This window comes from Microcaecilia unicolor, chromosome 2, assembly GCF_901765095.1.
Source record: "Microcaecilia unicolor chromosome 2, aMicUni1.1, whole genome shotgun sequence".
Lineage (NCBI taxonomy): Eukaryota > Metazoa > Chordata > Amphibia > Gymnophiona > Siphonopidae > Microcaecilia > Microcaecilia unicolor.
The window spans coordinates 105,043,610-105,065,447 of NC_044032.1; the positions used below are offsets into that span (position 1 = coordinate 105,043,610).

General features: G+C 45.6%; 1 protein-coding gene across 4 annotated transcripts in view; it reads left to right on the forward strand.

Annotated features, from left to right (window-relative positions):
* IPO11 (importin 11) overlaps window positions 1–21,838 on the forward strand; it is an 813,637-nt gene that overhangs the window by 373,184 nt on the left and 418,615 nt on the right. For all 4 annotated transcript variants that reach the window (XM_030193171.1, XM_030193174.1, XM_030193172.1 and 1 more), the window contains one exon: window positions 7,267–7,380. In XM_030193171.1, the coding sequence (XP_030049031.1) occupies window positions 7,267–7,380 (114 nt within the window). The remainder of the gene's footprint in view (window positions 1–7,266; window positions 7,381–21,838) is intronic.

Genomic DNA, 21,838 nt, shown 5'->3' on the forward strand with positions numbered 1-21,838 from the left:
AGTAGAAACAAGTGAATTAGAGATAGCACAGTGGATTTTTTTAGCAGTGAGAAAGCAAAGGTAAAGTTCAAGACCTAAAGATAAAGTAGATTTTTTTTTTTTTTTTGGGGGGGGGGGGGGTATGGCACTCGAAGACCAGAATCTGTTCTATAGTATATTGTGCAAGAAATCCAATATGCTTAGTTTAAATGTATAATAGCAAAATATATTTGTTATTGTAGGCAATTTTATACTACATGCAGGCCTGCATTCTAATTTTCAATAGGAAACACCTTGCAAAATATCCCTTTTAAATTTTAGACTGTAGGGGGTATGTGGATAGTTATACTCATATGCTTTCAACTTGCTTTTTGGTATGTGAAAAGTACCCTTGTGCAAGCAAGTACGCATTGGGTTTTAAACTGAAATCCCCACACATTCGCTTTCCCCCAACCTAATGCTACTTTTTTTTTTTTAACTGTGGTTTGAAGTTGCTTGCATGCAGTTATTTGTACTTCTGGGGAAGAGTACACCGGGAATGATTTCTAGGCAAGCTTTTTCATTCTCAGAAGTTCAGGGGTCATTTTACTAAGCTGCACTAAAGTGGTAAGTGCTTTCACGCACCTATCATACTTTAAAATGGCTTACCGCAGGAAGTGCTCAGGCGTCTTGTGATACGTTACAAATTGTTGTGTGCTACCCGTGTACTAAAAAATGTTTTACAATTTTTCTCCGAGGACAAGCAGGCTGCTTGTTCTCACTGATGGGTGACGTCCACGGCACCCCCTCCAATCGGAATCTTAACTAGCAAAGACGTTTGCTAGCCCTCGCGCGCCGATGCGCACCGCGCATGCGCGGTCGTCTTCCCGCCTGAACCGGCTCGTGTTCGCCAGTCTTCTTTTGTCCGCGCTCGGGACGGTCGTGTTTTGCCGCCGTTTCGTGCCCCTCAGAGGACCCTCGCGCGTCTTTCGTGCTTTTCGAAAAAAAAAATAGAGAGAGAACCTTTTTCCTGTATTTCTAGCTTTTTCCCAACGTAAGTTTTCTTTCGCTTTCGGGAGCGGCCTTGTTGGCCGCCTGCACGGGTTTTTTCCCCCTTTTTGTCTCGGTGCCTCTTGTCATCATCGCGAATTTTGATTTTGCCGGCGCGATTTTTCCGCCCATGACATTGAAGCCTTCCAGCGGCTTTAAGAAGTGCGCCCAGATAATCTCGCTCACTGATAGGCACGCCTCGTGTCTTCAGTGTCTGGGGGCTGGGCACCGCCCGCAGGCCTGTAGTCTTTGTGCTCTTTTGCAAAAGAGGACTCGGGTAGCGAGATTAGCCCAGTGGAACGTTCTGTTCTCTGGCGCTTCGACGGCATCGGCATCTAGAGATTCGTCGGGTGCATCGGCGTCGGCAGCACCGAAGTCTTCGGACATCGCATCAACGTCGACTGCATCGAGGCATCTTCCTCCTGCATCGTCGGTACCGAGGCTTCGGAAGAGTGCGTCGGCGTCGGTGGTACCGGGACCCCCTCTGGTGCTGATGTCGTCGGACGGTGGTGCTTCGTCTGGAGTGCAGGTGAGGGCTGTCCATTCCCCTGCTGGTGGCGGTGAGACTTCGGATAGGTCTCCTCCTGCCCTGAGGGCTCCTGCGGTACAGCCCCCCCGGGATCGACCATCTTCGGCCCCGAGGAAGCGACGTCTGGATTCAACGTCCTCATCGGTACCGGGGAGCTCCGGTGACATGCTTCGCTCGAAGAAGTCGAAGAAGCATCGTCACCGGTCACCTTCCCGACTTGGTACCGGGAGCTCTGGGTCGCCGAGGAAGTCGGCACCCAGCAGGCATCGGCACCGGGAGGACGCTCACCCTCCATCCAGGAGGTGTCGGTGCGCTCTAGCCCGGTACCGCCTCCATGCCCAGAACAGATTCTGACCTCGACGCCTGCACTGGCTTCTCAGTCTTTCTCCGCAGCCGCTCTGCACGAGAGTCTCCAGGCCGTTCTTCCTGGCATTCTGGAAGACCTGTTGCGCCCTTCTCCTCCGGTACCGGGGGTGCTTGAGCCACCAGTGCCATCTAGTGAGGCGACAGCTGGCCCTTTGCCCGGGGTGAGGTCCCCGGTACCGGTGCCGCTTGCGGTACCGGTTTTGGCTGCCTCCCAGGTGGACTCCCCGACGATGTCGGGGGAGGGAGCTTCGCCGCTGTCGTCCAGGGAGTCCACCTCTCGACGTTCCCACCGTAGCTGTGGTTCCACGGAGTTGAGACGGACACGGCGTCAGACACAGGTCCGTGAACTTGTGTCTGATACCGATGATGAGGCCTCGTGGGAGGCAGAGGAGGACATCAGATATTTCTCTGACGAGGAGTCTAATGGTCTTCCTTCTGACCCCACTCCCTCCCCTGAAAGACAGCTTTCTCCTCCCAAGAGTCTGTCTTTCTCGGCCTTTGTCCGGGAGATGTCTATGGCCATCCCCTTCCCGGTGGTTGTGGAGGATGAGCCAAGGGCTGAAATGTTTGAGCTCTTCTCCACCTAAGGAAGCGTCCACAGTACCCATGCATCATGTCCTGAAAAAGACATTGCTGGCGAACTGGACCAAGCCACTAACTAATCCCCACATTCCCAAAAAGATAGAATCCCAATATCGGATCCATGGGGACCCAGAGCTGATGCGCACTCAGTTGCCTCACGACTCTGGTGTGGTGGATCTGGTCCTCAAGAAGGCTAAGAGTTGTAGGGAGCATGCTTCGGCGCCCCGGGCAAAGACCCCAGAACCTTAGACTCCTTTGGGAGGAAAGCCTACCATTCTTCCATGCTCGTGGCCAAGATTCAATCTTACCAGCTCTACACGAGCATCCATATGCGGAATAATGTGCGGAAGCTGGCGGACTTGGTGGACCAGCTCCCTTCTGAGCAAGCCAAGCCGTTTCAGGAGGTGGTCAGGCAGCTGAAGGCATGTAGAAAATTCCTGGCCAGAGGGGTATTTGATACCTTTGATGTTGCGTCCAGGGCTGCTGCTCAAGGTGTGGTGATGCGCAGACTCTCATGGCTGCGTGCCTTCGACCTGGAGAATAGGATCCAGCAGCGGATTGCGGACTCCCCTTGCCATGCGGATAACATTTTTGGGGAAAAAGTCGAACAGGTGGTAGAACAGCTCCACCAGCGGGATAACGCTATCGACAAATTCTCCCGCCGGCAGCCTTCAGCATCTACCTCATCAGGTAGACGTTTTTATGGGGGAAGGAGGACTGTTCCCTACTCTTCTGGTAAGCATAGGTACAATCCTCCCTCTTGACAGCCTGCGGCCCAGACTAAGCCCCAGCGTGCTCGCACTCGTCAGCAGCGTGCGCCTCAGCAAGTCCCCTCAGCTCCCCAGCAAAAGCAGGGGGCGAGCTTTTGACTGGCTCCAGCAGAGCATAGCCGATATCAAAGTGTCCGTGCCGGACGATCTACCGGTCGGGGGGAGGTTGAAAGTTTTTCGCCAAAGGTTGCCTTTTATAACCTCCGACCAGTGGGTTCTCTAAATAGTCCGGCAAGGATATGCCCTCAATTTGGCCTCCATGCCTCCAAATTGCCCACCGGGAGCTCAGTCTTTCAGCTTCTAGCACAAGCAGGTACTTGCAGAGGAACTCTCTGCCCTTCTCAGCGCCAATGTGGTCGAGCCCGTGCCACCCGGGCAAGAAGGGCTGGGATTCTATTCCAGGTACTTCCTTGTGGAAAAGAAAACAGGGGGGATGTGTCCCATCCTAGACCTAAGGGCCCTGAACAAATATCTGGTCAAGGAAAAGTTCAGGATGCTTTCCCTGGGCACTCTTCTTCCCATGATTCAGGAAAAAGATTGGCTATGCTCTCTGGACTTAAAGGATGCTTACATGCATATTCCGATACTGCCAGCTCACAGACAGTATCTCCGATTCCGTCTGGGAACGCGTCACTTCCAGTACTGTGTGCTACCCTTTGGGCTCGCCTCCGCGCCCAGGGTGTTCACAAAGTGTCTGGCTATGGTAGCAGCAGCGCTCCGCAGGCTTGGGGTACACGTGTTCCCTTATCTCGACGATTGGCTGGTGAAGAACACATCCAAGGCAGGAGCTCTACAGTCCATGCAGATGACTATTCGACTCCTGGAGCTACTGGGGTTTGTGATAAATTATCCAAAGTCCCATCTTCTCCCAGTACAGAGACTCGAATTCATAGGAGCTCTGCTGGATTCTCGGACGGCTCGTGCCTATCTCCCGGAGTCAAGGGCCAACAATCTGTTGTCCCTCGTCTCCCGGGTGTGAGCGTCCCAGCAGATCACAGCTCGGCAGATGTTGAGATTGTTCGGCCACATGGCCTCCACAGTACATGTGACTCCCATGGCTCGTCTTCGCAAGCGATCTGCTCAATGGACCCTAGCTTCCCAGTGGTTTCAGGCTGCTGGGGATCTAGAGGACGTGATCCACCTGTCCACGAGTTTTCTCGAATCCCTACTCTGGTGGACGATTTGGTCCAATTTGACTCTAGGATGCCCTTTCCAAATTCCTCAGCCACAAAAAGTGCTGACTACGGATGCGTCTCTCCTGGGGTGGGGAGCTCATGTCGATGGGCTTCATACCCAGGGAAGCTGGTCCCTCCAGGAACAAGGTCTACAGATCAATCTCATGGAGTTACGAGCGGTCTGGAACGCTCTGAAGGCTTTCAGAGATCGGCTGTCCCACCAAATTATCCAAATTCAGACAGACAAGCAGGTTGCCATGTATTACATCAACAAGCAGGGACGCACCAGATCTCGCCCCCTGTGTCAGGAAGCCGTCAGCATGTGGCTGTGGGCTCGCCGTTACGGCATGTTTCTCCAAGCCACATATCTGGCAGGCGTAAACAATAGTCTGGCCGACAGGTTGAGCAGGATTATGCAACCTCACGAGTGGTCGCTCAACTCCAGAGTAGTGCGCTGGATCTTCCAAGTGTGGGGCACCGCCTTGGTAGATCTCTTCGCATCTCGAGCCAACCACATGGTCCCTCAGTTCTGTTCCAGACTTCAGGCCCACGGCCGACTGGCATCGGATGCCTTCCTCCTGGATTGGGGGGAAGGCCTGCTGTATGCTTATCCTCCCATACCTCTGGTGGGGAAGACTTTGTTGAAACTCAAGCAAGACCGAGGCACCATGATTCTGATTGCTCCTTTTTGGCCACGTCAGATCTGGTTCCCTCTTCTTCTGGAGTTGTCCTCCGAAGAACCGTGGAGATTGGAGTGTTTTCCGACCCTCATCACCCAGAACAAAGGGGCGCTTCTGCATCCCAGCCTCCAGTCTCTGGCTCTCACGGCCTGGATGTTGAGAGCGTAGATTTTGCCTCTTTAGGTCTGTCAGAGGGTGTCTCCCGTGTCTTGCTTGCTTCCAGGAAAGATTCCACTAAGAGGAGTTACTTCTTTTTATGGAGGAGGTTTGCCGTCTGGTGTAACAACAAGGCATTAGATCCTCGCTCTTGTCCTACACAGACCCTGCTTGACTACCTTCTGCACTTGTCTGAGTCTGGTCTCAAGACCAACTCTGTAAGGGTTCACCTTAGCGCAATCAGTGCATACCATTACCGTGTGGAAGGTAAGCCAATCTCGGGACAGCCTTTAGTTGTTCGCTTTATGAGAGGTTTGCTTCTGTCAAAGCCCCCCATCAAACCTCCTACAGTGTCATGGGATCTCAATGTCGTTCTCACCCAGCTGATGAAACCTCCTTTTGAGCCACTGAATTCATGCCATCTGAAGTACTTGACCTGGAAGGTCATTTTCTTGGTGGCAGTTACTTCAGCTCGTAGAGTCAGTGAGCTTCAAGCCCTAGTAGCTCATGCTCCTTATACCAAATTTCATCATAACAGAGTAGTCCTCCGCACTCACCCTAAGTTCTTGCCAAAGATGGTGTCAGAGTTCCATCTGAACCAGTTAATTGTCTTGCCAACATTCTTTCCCCGTCCTCATTCCTGCCCTGCTGAACGTCAGCTGCACACATTGGACTGCAAAAGAGCATTGGCCTTCTGTCTGGAGCGGACACAGCCCAACAGACAGTCCGCCCAAATGTTTGTTTCTTTTGATCCCAACAGGAGGGGAGTGGCTGTGGGGAAACGTACCATATCCAATTGGCTAGCAGATTGCATGTCCTTCACTTACGCCCAGGCTGGGCTGGCTCTTGAGAGTCATGTCACGGCTCACAGTGTTAAAGCCATGGTAGCGTCAGTGGCCCACTTGAAGTCAGCCACTATTGAAGAGATCTGCAAAGCTGCAACGTGGTCATCTGTCCACACATTCACATCTCATTACTGCCTGCAGCAGGATACCCGACACGACAGTCGGTTCGGGCAGTCGGTGCTTCAGAATCTGTTTGGGGTTTGAATACAACTCCACCCCCCTAGGCCCATTTTTTATTCTGTTCCAGGCTACACTCTCAGTTAGTTGAATAAGATGTTAGGTCAATCTCAGTTATGTCCTCGCCGTTGCAAGGCCCAATTGACCATGTTTGTTGTTTTGAGTGAGCCTGGGGGCTAGGGATACCCCATCAGTGAGAACAAGCAGCCTGCTTGTCCTCGGAGAAAGCGAATGCTACATACCTGTAGAAGGTATTCTCCGAGGACAGCAGGCTGATTGTTCTCACAAACCCGCCCGCCTCCCCTTTGGAGTTGTGTCTTCCCTTGTCTTTGTCTTGCTACATACGGGACTGACGAACACGAGCCGGTTCAGGTGGGAAGACGACCGCGCATGCGCATCGGCGCGCGAGGGCTAGCAAACGTCTTTGCTAGTGAAGATTCCGATTGGAGGGGGTGCCGTGGACGTCACCCATCAGTGAGAACAATCAGCCTGCTGTCCTCGGAGAATACCTTCTACAGGTATGTAGCATTCGCTTTGTTGGAAGGGGCATGTCTGGGAGGGGAAAGAAGGCATTCCTGTGCTAATCAATTAGCATATTTCCACATTACCACATGCTAACAAGTTAGCACAAGATTACTTTTTGAGCCCTTACCGCTTGTAAAATAAGTGTTGGTAAGTGCTCCTGTAGTAATTCTTTTTAATGGCACCACGCTAATGGCAACACTAGCACATGGTTATTACTAGAACAAATAGGAAATAGGACATTTTCTGGCTGCATAAAAATAGTCTTAATGCACAGAAAAAATCTGTGTATAGATGTGCTAAGGCCACTTTTTACTGCTGCTTAGTAAAAGGACCCCTTTGAAAATTAGCTTAATATTTCATAACTTTGACAGTGTATAAAAGAGGTATATTGTAGCATGTTTACATTTTTTTTCTTTCATTTTAAAATTAAAAATTCTTGATTTCATCCTGCAGAGGTATCCAGTAGTGATGTCTACATATCTTGGAGTCATAGGTCGAGTACTACTTCAGAATACAAGCTTTTTTTCCTCACTTCTCAGCCAGATGGCTCAGGAATTTCAGCAAGAGGTAAGAAGGTGGATAAATATTTTATGGTAAATATGGGAAGAAATCATACTCCAGAAGTAGATAACTGACACTTAACCCAATTAAAATAAGTAAAACAATTATTTACTACAACTGTGACATAAATTATTGAATCCTTTTGTTCAATACTTCACTGTATTCAGCTGTTTATGGTTTTATTGGCTCAAAGCAGGAAAGCAAAGAAAGTCCACAAAATATCAAAATAAAAACGGATTTCTAGTCCTGATCTCATAAATACTCAGAAAATACATTAAGCACAGCAGTACGCACTGAGGGCTGTATTCTATAAAGGTTATGCTCATAAATTATGAGCATACTCTATGCTCCAAAATAGATTATGCTCGTAATTTAGGAGCATAAATTTAGGAGCGTAAATTACACTCATAAATTGGGAGCATACGTCTTAGGAGTGTAAATTTAGGACCATAACCTTTATAGAATAAGGTCCTGAATGACTGTTTTCTTTGCAGATTGTGATACCTTATTAAGGTGGCACAAAAATTATCCAACCATGTACAAACCTTTTCAGCCATGTAGGTTTGTTCCTTTGAAACAAAAACAATAGCAGAAATTAACATAACAGTAGTCCTCTTAGTTGATTTCAAAGAATTTTTATTAAATTATAGTACAAACACCTATGAACATAATAATAGCCATACTGGGTTAGACCAGTGGCCCATCTAGCATAGTATCCTGCTTCCAGCAGTGGCGAATTCAGATCACAAGCACCTGACAAAAAAGCAAGGTTCATGCTGCTGATCCCAGGGACAAGCAGTGGCTTTCCCGATTTCTATGTCAATAGCAGACTATGGAGTGTTCTTCCAGGAACTTGTCTAAACGTTTTTTTAAACCCATATACACTAACTGTTGATACCATATCTTCTGGCAACGAGTTCCAGAGCTTAACTATTCGTTGAGACTTCTCTTAAGCCTTTACTCATATGAGAGGAGTTCCATCCCATTAATCATTTTGGTCGCCCTTCTTTGAACTTTTTAAATTTTGCTATATCTTTTTTAAGATACGGCGACCAGAATTGCATACAATACTCAAGGTGAGGTCACACCATAGAGCGATAGAAAGCATTATAATATTCTTTGTCTTATTTTCTATCCCTTTCCTAATAATTCCTAGCATTCTGTTTGTGTTTTTGGCCATCACCACACACTGGTCAGACGATTTCAGCGCGTCTACGATGACACCTAGATCTTTTTCTTGGGTGCTGACTCCTAGGGGGGAACCTAGCATTAAATAACTATGGGGTCCTTTTACTAAGGTGCGCCGAAAAAATGGCCTGCGCCATTGTAGACACGTGTATTGGATGCATGCAGGTCCATTTTTCAGCGCTCTTCCAAAAAAGGCCTTTTTTCTTTTGGCCGAAAATGGACATGCGGCAAAATGAAAATTGGCACGTTTCCATTTTCAGCCTGAGATCTTACTGCAACCCATTGACTTAACGGTAAGGTCTCACGTGTGAACCGGGCGGTAATCATCAGTATGCGTACAATGCCAATTGCTGCCTGGATAGCGCTACACGCCAGAAATTTTCCAGTGCGTGTAAAAAATGAAATTACTGCCCGGGCCATGTGGTAGCCGGGCATTAGTTCCAAATTGGCACTCTTGGGCACACGTAGATGTCTATGCAGCTTAATAAAAGGACCCCTTTGATATGAATTATTCTTACCAATGTGCATCACTATGCACTTGTCCACATTAAATCTCTTCTGCCATTCAGATGCCCAGTCTTCCAGCTTCATAAGGTCTTCCTGCAATTTTTCACAATATGCATGCGTTTTAACAACTTTGAATAGTTTTATGTCGTCTGCAAATTTAATCACGTTACTCATCATTTCCATTTCCAGATCATTAATAAATATGTTAAATAGCACCAGTCCAAGTAAAGATCACTGGGGCACTTCACTATTTCTTTGACTGAGAGAATTGGCCATTAAACCTACCCTCTGTTTTCTATCCATCAACCAGTTCCTAATCCACAACAGAACATTGCTTCCTATCCCATGAGCAGTGGCGTACCTAGGGTAGTTGACACCCGGGGCCGGTCATTTTTTAACACCCCCCCCCCCCCCCCCCCCAAATCCAGTACTAGGCATACCGAGAATACAAAACATCAGGACCTATAGAGCGATTCTACCATACCATAAGCAGTAATTTCTATGAGTCACACAAGGAAAAGGAAAGCATCTTAAACACTACAGTGAGCACTAGCACATCAATTCTCACCTATTGTAAAACGAAACCAGACAGAATAATACAGATCGTCGATCCTGCACAGTCAATGCCAACTGAAAGCCATGTCTTTTTCACAAACACAGATACAACCTAATCCACTATAGAATAAGTAGTAATATTTAAACTTTCTATTTAGACAAAAATTAAACTGAACCCCCAAGATGCCAGACTCTACTTACAATGCAACACCACAGAAACAGAAAACGTCCCCTAGTACTGTGCAAAATATAAAGACAGCAGATGTAAATTTGAAAAAACTAACAAATACCAATCACCACTGTACAAATTAATAGAAATAAAACAAATAATATCATTTTATTGGACTAATACATTTAGCTTTCAGAGGCCAAAATCTCCTTCCTCAGGTCAATACAGTATAGTGCTGTTACATTATCCTGTCCTGACCTGAGGAAGGGGGTTTTGTTCTCTGAAAGTTAAGTCAAAATGTATTAAAATTAGTCCAATAAAAAGATGACCTTATTTACATGTTCTACTTATAAACATTTATTAACACAGCTACAATACTATATCCTAAAGCAAAATAATTAAAATATATATTTACAGTTTGTTGTCTGGTTTCTGCTTTCCTCATCTTCTTTTCACTGTCTTCCTTCCATCCAGCATGTCTTCGCTCACTCTCTGCCATCCAGTGTCTGCCCTCTCTAATGTCCCTTCCATCCAGTGTCTGCCCTCTCTCTCTGCCCCTTCCATCCACTGTCTGCCCTCTCTCTCCCTTCCATCCACATCTGCCCTCTATTTCTGCCCCTTCCATCCACCATTTACCCCAGTCTGCCCTCTTTCTCTCTCCCCCTTCCACCCACTATCTGCCCTTTCTCTCTGCCCCTTCAATCCGTCTGCCCTCCCTCTCCCATCCATCCAAGGTCTGCCCTCCCTCACGCTCCCCACTTCCATCCAGGGTCTGTCCCCTCTCTCTCTGCCCCCTCTTTTTAGGCCCCTTATTCCACCTGCCCCTAGTTCCAGCCCTAGCCCACATCTCCCACCTGCCCCCCTTTTCAGCCCCACTATCCCACCAGTCCCCAGCCCTTTTCTCCCATCAGTCCCGAGCTTCAGCCCCAGCCAGTTCTCCCTGTCCCCTTTAAAGCCCCCAGTTTCAGCCCCCAGTTCCAGTACTAGCACCCTTATCCCAAATACCCTCCTTTTCAGCCCCCAGTTCCAGCCCCCTTCATCCACCACATGCCTTGCATCCCCCCTTTTCAGCCCCAGACCCATTCTCCCACCTGCCCCAGGCATGGACCCATTTTCCCTCCTGCCCCCTTGTCAGACCCCCAGACCCCTTCTCCCATCTGAGCACTCCCCTCCCCAATCCCCTTCTCCCCTATGACCACCCCCACCCTCCCCAATCCCCTTCTTCCCTCTGAGCACCCTCACCCTCCCCAATCCCCTTCTCCCCTCTGAGCTCCCCAATCCCCTTCTCCCCTATGAGCACCCCCACCCTCCCCAATCCTCTTCTCCCCTATGACCACCCTCCCCAATCCCCTTCTCCCCTATGAGCACCCCCACCCTCTCCAATCCCCTTCTCCCCTCTGAGCACCCTCCCCAATCCCCTTCTCCCCTATGACCACCCTCCCCAATCCCCTTCTCCCCTATGACCACCCTCCCCAATCCCCTTCTCCCCTATGAGCACCCCCACCCTCTCCAATCCCCTTTTCCCCTCTGAGCACCCTCCCCAATCCCCTTCTCCCCTATGACCACCCTCCCCAATCCCCTTCTCCCCTCTGAGCTCCCCCACCCTCCCCAATCCCTTTCTTCCCTCTGAGCACCCTCACCAATCCCCTTTTCCCCTCTGAGCCCCCCCTCTCCCATCTGAGCCCCCCCTCCGTCGAGAGGCCTGAGCCCTCTTCACCCTAAAGCCACCACCCTGCTTTTTTTTTTTAATCCGTGCAGCGATCGCGTCTGCCCTGCATGAACTGAAAAGAGGAAATCGCTTTGCTGACGTCGGGCCTTCCCTTGCTTGTTGTCCCGCCCTCTTTTGAGGTAACTTCCTATTTCCTCGAGGGCGGGACAACAAGCGAGGGAAGGCCCGACGTCAGCAAAGCGATTTCCTCTTTTCAGTTCATGCAGGGCAGACGCGAGGCACTGCCTGCATCGGCGATCGCTGCATGGATTTAAAAAAAAAAGTTGGCTCTCGCGGAGCACCCCACACCCGCTGACACCCGGGGCGGACCGCCCCCACCGCCCCCCCTTGGTACGCCACTGCCCATGCGTTTTTAATTGTCTCAGGAAATTCTCATGAAGGACTTTGTCAAACACTTTCCGAAAATCAGGATACACTACATTAACTGGCTCACCTTTATCCACGTTTTTCACGCATTAAAAGAAATGAAGCAATTGGCTGAATCCATGTTGATTCTGTTCCATTAAACCATGTTGACTTTATTGAATCCATTCCCTCCCTGAATTTGTACCATTTGTAATATTGTAAGCCACATTGAGCCCGCTTTTGTGGGACAATGTGGGGTATAAATGTACAAAAAAATAAATAAAGGAAGGGAAGAGGGGGAGATGTGCTGCATATATGGGAAGGGAAGATAGAAGACCAGCTGAACATGAAGGGAAGATGGGAAACAGGCTGCACATGAAGGGAAGAGAAAGGGAAAACAAGATAGATTTGAGGAGATGGCAGAGAAATTGAGGAATGCTGAATGCGAAAGATCAGTGGCAAATAAACATAGGACATTAGGTGAGAAAAAAAGTTGCAAATGGAAAGGAGGCCCCGGAAACAGAGTTTAAGAGCACAAGTAGAGGAAAGCAGAACCAAAGATTTGGGAGCAAGATGTTTGGAATAATAAATTCACCAGACCACAAAGGTAGGAAAAATGATTTTATTTTCAGTTTAGTGATTGAGTTATGTTGGTGAACATTGAGAATTTACATCTGTCGGCTTTATTTTGCATTGTACAGGGGGACGTGCATTTCTTTGTATTTTTCTGGTGTTGTAAGGCATGTAGAGTCCGCTATCTCTGCTTTATTTTTGTCTGCATGTTTTTTGCGGTTCCCTATTTTGTATCAGGTGAGAGTCATGTTTGCATCTGTATCTGAGGTGAAGGATTCTGCTTGTATGTGGTGTCTGTGTAGGAATCTGTAACAGTCTGTTCTGCTCCAGTTTCTCAGTAGCAGGTTTATTGGTGCTCTAATGTATTTCAGTAGCATAATTAAATGGATTAAACTTCTGAAGGCTACAGGTATGGGTGGGGATGGAATGGATATTAGCAGGGACAGGTGGGTATGGGTTAGAATCCTGTGGTGTGCCTTGACAGTTTTGCACTTTGTAAGTGTGCTGCGAGATGAAAAAGTTTGAAAATCACTGACATAGAGCATAGTTGATCTGATGTGTATGCTTTAATAAATAAACTAAGGTTTATGTGTGAATGACCCAGTATATGAATCGGCCTTGCTTCAGAGTCTATCAAGTTGGACACACAATTCCATAGTATTTGTTAATAATGGCTACATGATTAACTTTTCAGAGCTCATAATCATTCAGCTAAAATGATAATGAAATAAGAATGGAATTAAGTTTTCAAAGAAACAGTTTTAAAAGCAATGAAATCTGACATTCTTAATTATTTAGTTCATAGTTTCATTAGCAATACTGAACCTGGAGAAAACTGGATTCCTTCCATATTATTCTAAAAATGTATGAACTGGATGCATTTGGTCAAAAAAATAGCTGCTAAAATGATCAGTGGTTTTTACCTAAAGTATACGAGGACTAACTTAAAGATGTAAACATTTATTTATATCTTTGAGCCATTGTTTTCCATTATTACCCAGTAGGTTCACGTCAACTATTACATAAGTATTGCCATACTGGGACAGACCAAAGGTTCATCAAGCTCAGCATCCTGCTTCATTCTTTGAACACATTACTCCTGTGTTAGCCGCTTTGCACTGGCTGCCAATGTAGAAGAGGATTGTTTTTAAGATCTGACTCTGGTTTTTAAAATCTTGAAAAATGATGTACCATTAATTCTGCCCACTACTTTGAAAGTGTATAAACCTGCCAGTAAATTGTTATTGGAAATCCCTAGTTTTCAAACTGTGAATTTACTTGGACTCAGATCTTCCATTTTTCAAGTAGCTTGGCTACATTGTGGAATTCATTGCCTGAGGTTTTGCGTAAAATTGATTCTTATCTGATTTTCAGAAAGCAGCTTAAGACATTTTTATTTCAGGAGGCATTTGCTTAAAAGAGACTGCTCAGGAGATATTAATATAAGGGAACGTAAAGGTCAGGATTGCTCTCAATTATTGTTTTATTATATGTCATGTGATGTTTTATTGTGATATATTTGTGATTTTATTATGGATGTGAATTTGTGATCTGCTAAGAACTGAGGACTGTGCGGAATATAAATATTTTTAAATAAATGCAAAATAAACATAGTAGTAGTTAACCCAGAAATAAGATGAGCTTTTCAGATCATACAGGTCCCCTCTGCAAATGATGTACCAGTATAGTAATAAACATAAGTGCTTGCTTCTTTAACAGACTTTTCTTGTATATGCACCTTTAAAGAACCAGAACATAGTTTAATAGACTTGATATACCACCCTTCATAGACAAAGTTCTTAACATTATAAAATAATAAAAACATCAGAAAAGAACGCCATTCAACGATAGGAAAGAATATAGCACAATCCAATCACACAGAAAAATTAAAAGACAATATTTTCTTGTTAACTCCCAACGTCTGTGCAGGTTCCACCATTCATCCCACCATCAGTCTAATACTCCAAAAGCTGCAGAGAAGTAAAGCAATCTGTTCCTCTTCATTCAGTTTTGGCAACTGGTGGCTACCACCCATTCATGTAGTCTTAATGAAATGAATGTGATTATTCACACAAGTTAGTGCCCCTTGGTGCATCTACCTTGCTGCTTGAAAATAATATTGCCTGGCAGCAACTAGAGCTGTACCGAATAGCAATTTTACTATTAGGCCGAATACAAATAATTAAAAATATTATTCAGCCAAATATGCATAACAAATTCGAATAATGGGCATTGAGCTTTAACCTAATAAATAGTAAAATAAGCAACATGAAATTGGAGATCAAGTGTTTATTTCAGTAGCATTTAGTACAGTAGAGCCCCAGATTATTCCTAGTCAAAATCACTATTGGGCCGAATAGGAATAATGTGCCTGTGGGGAGAGTGGAGGAAGGAGGCATGAATACTTTCAGTTTCAAAGCAGCCAGGCCCTGGGGGAATTTCAAAGGGTGGTGGTGGTTTCAGAGTGCATTTTGCACTTGCTGTGCTGCAGCCTGCTTGGATTGGTTCTCAGACCCTGCCACAGAGTATAGCAGCAGACTAAAGCAGCTGCAAAGCAAGTATCAGAGAAAGATCCAGTTGAGGAATTGCCAAGTGGTTAACAGCAAGATAGAAGAAGTCTAAAGGAAGGAAGTTCTGAGTGCAGCATCTAGCAGCAAATTGGTGCCTTGGTTTGCAGCAAAGCAGAACACTTATCCAAAGCAGGATTATTCCACAACTGAAGATAAGGTAATCTTGTTTAAATGGCTAGCATCACCTCTTCCCTCCCACCATCTTCCCTTTACCTCCCTTAGCCCTCCTGACCATTCCCATTTCATTTTCCTCCTTAGTATTCAGCGTCCCATCTCTGTTTCCGTACTCTGTGCCGCTCCCCCCCCCCCCCCCCCCACTCACCCGGTGTCCATCATAGGTGTCACTACAGGGTGGCAGGGGAAGCAGTGCATGTCATAACAAGCTTTTATCACTACTGCACAAAGTTGCTGTTGCAGACTTGTTACCTTTTTAACCAAGTATGACTTAGCAGGACATCATCTCCTCTTTTTTTTCCTCTCACCCTCCAATTAGTGTAATCCTGAGTCAGCTGATGTATTCTTCTAAAAATAGATGTTTACTGGTCAAATGTTTCTCATCTAGTGAATGTTCCATCTACCACCTTAAAGTAATCATTAGTTTATTTTCTGCAACCATTTGAATTATACTACATGAAATCCACTTGAATATACCACAAATGTTTTAAGCTTAACTTTTTTCTTTTTTTAAATATCAGTCTACAGATTAGAAACCTGTAAGCTTGAGTTATGGATAGGATATTTCCCATTGTTTTAAAAACTAAATTTGGGGAAGACAACCATAGATAAAGCTAGTTTTATGTTGCATTCTCCTATTCAGTTATGAGATCAAATGAATTACTTCCTGCACCAATGTGTAACATACTTGCTGTCAATCTACAAATCAGATGTAAGAGCCTCTACTTAAAGAGGGTGTGGACTGTTTGGGTTTTTAAAGATTTAATTAAATGTATTTCTTTCTATTGTGATAAATTACTGTAGTTCTAAAGTTAAGCTGCCTTTTTTCCTTTTTAGTCAAGCTATGTTTATTGTCACACAAAATACATCCAAAGAATGCAATTCAGCCAGAACAGGTACAGATAAGTGCTTGAATTGTGAAAACTATTACAGGAATCCGCAATCCCCCCCCCCCCCCCCCCCCACCCAATTCACATATCCCCATTTAACAACAAACAGAAGCCAATACTTTGGACTTCATGTTCAAAGTATTAAGGAAAGCAGAACAGACCCTGGCTGGAAAAGTCTGTAAGTAAGGTGTTCCATAGTAAGTAATTCGTACTTAAGGTTTTTCCATTGCATCAAAGTACGTGGGGTGGAATGGATTCACTGTAACAAAATATAGCGCTTTGTTATAAGGGCAGCCTTACACAGAAATAAGCCTGTTTTATGGGTGCCCTCAATGCCAGTTATGTCATCCAGAATACACTTTTGTGGCATGGCCATCCAGTTCTGTCGATAGACTGTACCCAAAAAAGTCCAGATCTTGGTCCAAAAGGCATGAATGAGAGGGCAGTCCCAAACAGAATGTCGATATGAAGCATCTGGTTGGCCACATTTAATGCAGACTCCCGATGTAGTCATACCCGTCTTTTTAGCCTGAGGAAGGATGCATATATATACATAACAAAAACTTATAATGCAGTTCCTGGGGTTCACGTGATGCCTGCCACCTGAACGGCAGCAGGAAAGTGAGCTTCATCGTATCTCTGAAAATATCTGCTAATTATCCGAGTCCTCCCGAGGTTTGCTGACTTTAATATACTTCCGATTCGATTGGACACTGCTCGGGCATAGCTGAGCGATTGAGGGAGCGTTTTGGGATAAGGCATGCCCACAAGGAGTTAGAGAGGCCTGAAAACCAAAAAAAACCTCTTCTACTGAAAGCAACTAAGATGGCGACGGGCCAAGAGTCTCAGCAGACGACAGAGTGGCAACGGCGCTGGAAGACCGGTTAAATAAAATCCAGTCAGTGGTGGAGGAGATAAGTGAGAAATTTGACACTCGGACCTGGAGAATTGCAGAGGTGGAACAGTGCATGTTGGCGCAAGAGGACGCAGCACATGGCATGGTGTCACAGATTGCGGACCTACAAAAAGAGGCAGCGGCCCTCCTCGAGCGTTTGGAGGAGCAAGAGAACAGGAACAGTCGCAACAACCTTCGGGTCATTGGACTGCCTGAGTCGGTCCAAGACAGGGAGCTCTACCAGTTTTTTTAGCACATGGCTGCCAGCACAGTTGGGCATAAAAGGTTGTACAAATGGAATGCAATGTGACCGTGCACACCGGATTGGAATGCGAGGAGAGCATGACAATAAACCACGTACAGCCATTGCACACTACATAAACTGGCAGGAAAAGGAACAACTGCTGAAAGCTTTTCGTTCTAAGAAGTTGACATTGGAGTATGAAGGGCAAAGACTGCTAATGTTTAATGATTATTCAGCTGGAGTAGCGCAACTGCGCAGAGCCATGGTGCCAACGTGCACTTCATTGCATAGAAAAGGCATACGTTTCTCGCTTATGTATCCAGCTAAACTCAGGATCTGGCATGCAGGGCAATCGGTCCTGTTCTTGGAAGTCTCACCGGCTCAGGCCTTCCTGAATAGCCTTAATAAAGAGGGACCAAGTGAGCCTGTTCAGTGAAGGTAACATCTGATAAGTGATCAGGCCAAATTCCACCGTGTTGTTTTGTTTTCTTTTTGGACAGCATCCCCCTCAGCAAGCTTAAGGGGGGTTCTACAGATGTGGAACCCTTTGACCCTTTGCTTGGGATTTTCACCGCAGAAGGCCACAAGAACACTTAGGTTTATGTATGTCTGTTTTTGGGGTTGATGTTCAAAGTGTCTGGGGAAACTACTTGGGGAGGGACAATTATTATAATCAGAGGGCAGAGAGGGTACAGGGCGAACACATTTTGCCGTGTTGTTCGGGGAGGGGGGAGGATGGATACGCAACTTAAGAGGGGAGGGATGGGGTGGTATGAATGATATGCTTGACTGGGAGGGAGAGTACGAATGTGGGGAATATGGGGTAGCTGAAGGGATCAGTATCGTAAGAGGGGAGGTGGAGGTAGGAAACGCCATCTGGAAACTTTGTTGTTCTCTACTGGGGGTCGATACACGGGGGGAGGGGGGGGTGAAAAAGTCTAGCAGGCTCAGCTGGGAGACCTGTGGGACAGAAAGGGAGTATACCATGCATACCAAAGGTCTGTTCACTTGCCATGGTTAACTTAAATTTTATATCCCTTAATGTGGGTGGCATACACTCTCCTGTTAAACGCGCAAAAATATTAGCATGGCTGAAATCTGAAAAGGCTGACATCGCTTTTTTGCAGGAAACTCACTTGTCCAGCGCTGAACATGCAAAGTTGAAAAAGGGCTGGGTGGGGGAGGTGGTCTGCTCTTAATATAATACTAGGCAATGGAGGATGGCTATATTAATTCATAAACAACTTCCGATCAACATTCATAAAATAATTCAAGATAGAGATGTTATAATGCTAAGTGAACTTTGGGGTCGCAAACCTAGGCTTTTATAACCTGTATGGCCCTAATGCATACAACCATAAATTCTTTTCTGACATAGTGGCCAAGCTGTCCCCACATTCAGAGTACCAACTCGTTTTTGTTTGGGGGGGGGGGGGTGGATTTAACACATATGCTGATCCCACTATTGATTGCAAACCTGCTAAACCAAGGGGAAGGGCCATTGAGAGCAAGGGGGTCAATTTTATAATGCATCAGCTGGGGACAGTGGATATATGGCGGTTACTACACCCACACGACATGGACTTTACATTCTATTCACACCCACATAATACTTAGTCTAGACTAGATTGTTTCCTCATATCACAATTACTATTCTCAGTAGCAAGGGGAGGTTCAGGTTATTGACAATTCCCTATCTGACCATTCTACAATATCGCTTGCTATAGCCTACTCAGCAGATTTGACAGAGAGGGTGTGGAAATTCTCACCTTCCTTGTATAAAGATTCCGCCTTTCGAACTTAATTGAGGGAGAAATGGCTGGATTGTCAATTAACTAATGAGACCCCAGACGTGGGCCCTGTTACTTTCTGGGAAGCTTCCAAAGTAGTATTAAGGGGATACGTATTGGCATATACATCAAGTAAGAAGAAAAAGCTAGAGGCAGAGATATTACAGCTATCACAAGAATACCAATCCCTTCACAGGCAACATATATACCGCTTGGATAAGCCCTCTAAAGATGCTATGTTGGAGATAAGATGCCAGATTGATCAGTTGCTTACCAGTCGGGCTGAGAGAGGTATTTACTATCAAAGATTTAAATTGTTTAAGTGGGGTAGCAAGGCGGGGAAACTTTTGGCCAATTTAGTGCGCCCTTAAAAGAAACAACAGGTTATTACTTACATCAAGGATGGGTCTGGGAGGCGATATCACAAGGAATCCCAAATACAATATCAGTTTGTCCAATGTTACCGATCATTATATGAGGCGAGAGAATTAGATATAGAAAAGATGGATGACTTTTTTCGGGATCTATTTGTCCCTAGGTTTACCATGGATTAGGTACAGACTCTGAGTAGACCCATTTCCATAAAGGAGATCAGACTGGGTATCAAGGCATTAAAATTGACAAAAGCCCCAGGCCCGGACGGTTTCGGTCCAGAGTATTACAGAATTCTGTCGGATGTGGTGGCACAGCCATTGGCCGATATGTATAACAGCTTAGCACAAGGAGGGGTAGACCCCCACCAGAATCTAGCCCACATAACACTGTTTCCTAAACCGGGGAAGGACCCTACACAAGTGGGTTCGTACCGCCCAATTTCCTTGCTTAACCAGCTGGAAAAATTAAGAAAAATCATAAAAGATCTTCAGGCTCTACTCTAGGAGGATGAATTACTGAAAGAGATATTCCCATCCCCACCCGTGCTGGCTTTCTGACAGCCACCCAACTTAAAACACAAGCTAATCAGAAGTAAGCTCCCAACACAGACTCAAAAAGAAGAGAATGGCACACATCCTTGCAATATATCCAGCTGCAAGCTATGCCAAAACACAGTCATTCACAAAGGAAAAATATTCAACATAAAGGAATCCTTTATATGCATCATTCAGTGTAAAAAATGTGACGAAGGATGCTATATTGTTGAAACAAGCCAGATGCTAAAGACAAGATTTAATTTACATAGACATCACATGAAAAATGCTAGTGCCAGCCAGGATTCCACTCCTGTGGGGCAGCACTTTACAAAACCAGAACACTGTACCAGTGATTTCATAGTAAGAATCCTGAAAGGTAACTTTAAAACAATACAGGAACGTAAGACCTATGAAGTCAGAATGATTAAATATTTTGACACCCACCAGACAGGACTTAACAAAGATCTGGGTTTTCTAGCCCATTATAAACCATAAAGTTGTATTGCTCTGTTTGTCACCCTCCTCCCACCTATCCACTCCCATCCTGTTAGACTGTCACTGAAATGCTTTGATTTCTCACTTATATATACTGTCATCTACCAATACTTGCTTATTTCCGATCTGACAAAGAAGGGCAACCTTCGAAAGCTAATCAAGAAATGTATTAAGTTATGTCCAATAAAGAAAGTATCATCTTATTTTCTTTTCCTTGTTTTATTTCTATTGATTACCTTTAAAAGTGGACTAACACGGCTACCACACCTCTCTACTCTTGCTTAACCAGGATGTCATACTCTTAGCTGCTATTCTTGTGTGACGGATGAATAATTTTCTCCCCAGTGTTATCCATGAGGATCAGGTGAGTTTTAGTTCAGGCAGGTATGCCTCTATGAATCTCACCCGGGCTGTAGCGGCAATACACACATATTGAGGGAAGGGGAAGAGAAGCCATCGTGAGATTGGATATGGAAAAAGCGTTAGTATCTCGTGGAAATATCTATTCTGGGTTATGGAGCAGTATGGGATGCAGGGTCGGTTTGTTCACTGGATTAGGGCTTTGTACACCTGACCTCAGGCGAGATCACTGGTCAACAGCAAATTGACGGAGAGTTTTAATTTACAGAGGGGTACCAGACAGGGGTGCCCACTATCGCCATTGCTGTTTTTGTTAGCCATAGAACCACTTGCAATTAAATTATGCCAGAGTGATAAGATTCGAGGTCTTCAAGTGGGAGGTTAAGCGATCAGTATTAACTTATTCGCTGATGATATTCTGCTTTACCTTGCAGATGCCCTGTCACATCTGGGGGAATCATTAACCATGGTTAAGGAGTTCGGGAGTTCGGGGCTATATCAGGCCTAAGAGTTAACTGTGACAAGTCCGAACTCCTTCCCCTATCGGGTAGTTACCACAATCCTTGATTTGCGAGCTTGTCTATCCCTCCGGAGCAGCACCATATGCGATATCTAGGTATTTATCTTAGCAGAAACCCAGATGTGTGTTCAAGCGTAATATACTGGATCAGATAGATAAGATCAAGCAATTTTGTTTAAGGTGGAAAGACTTACCGATCTCCTTGCTTGGCCAGGTAGCGCTGGCCAAGATAATTTTACTCCTTAAATTGCTATATCCCTTGCAAGCTATGCCTATTTGGATCAAAAGACAAGATGAACGTTTATTTCGATCTGCACTGCGTGCTTTTATATGGAGGCAAAAGGGGTCACATATAGGACACTAAGAGGCATATTTTCAAAGTACTTAGCCTTCCAAAGTTCCATTGAAACCTATGAAACTTTGGAAGGCTAAGTGCTTTGAAAATATGCCTCTAAATGTTAATTTTAAGCAGGGAGCGAGGAGGACTTAATCTGCCGGATCTACACCTGTATAATGTGGCAGCATTGATGAGAATCGTTTTTGAGGGGA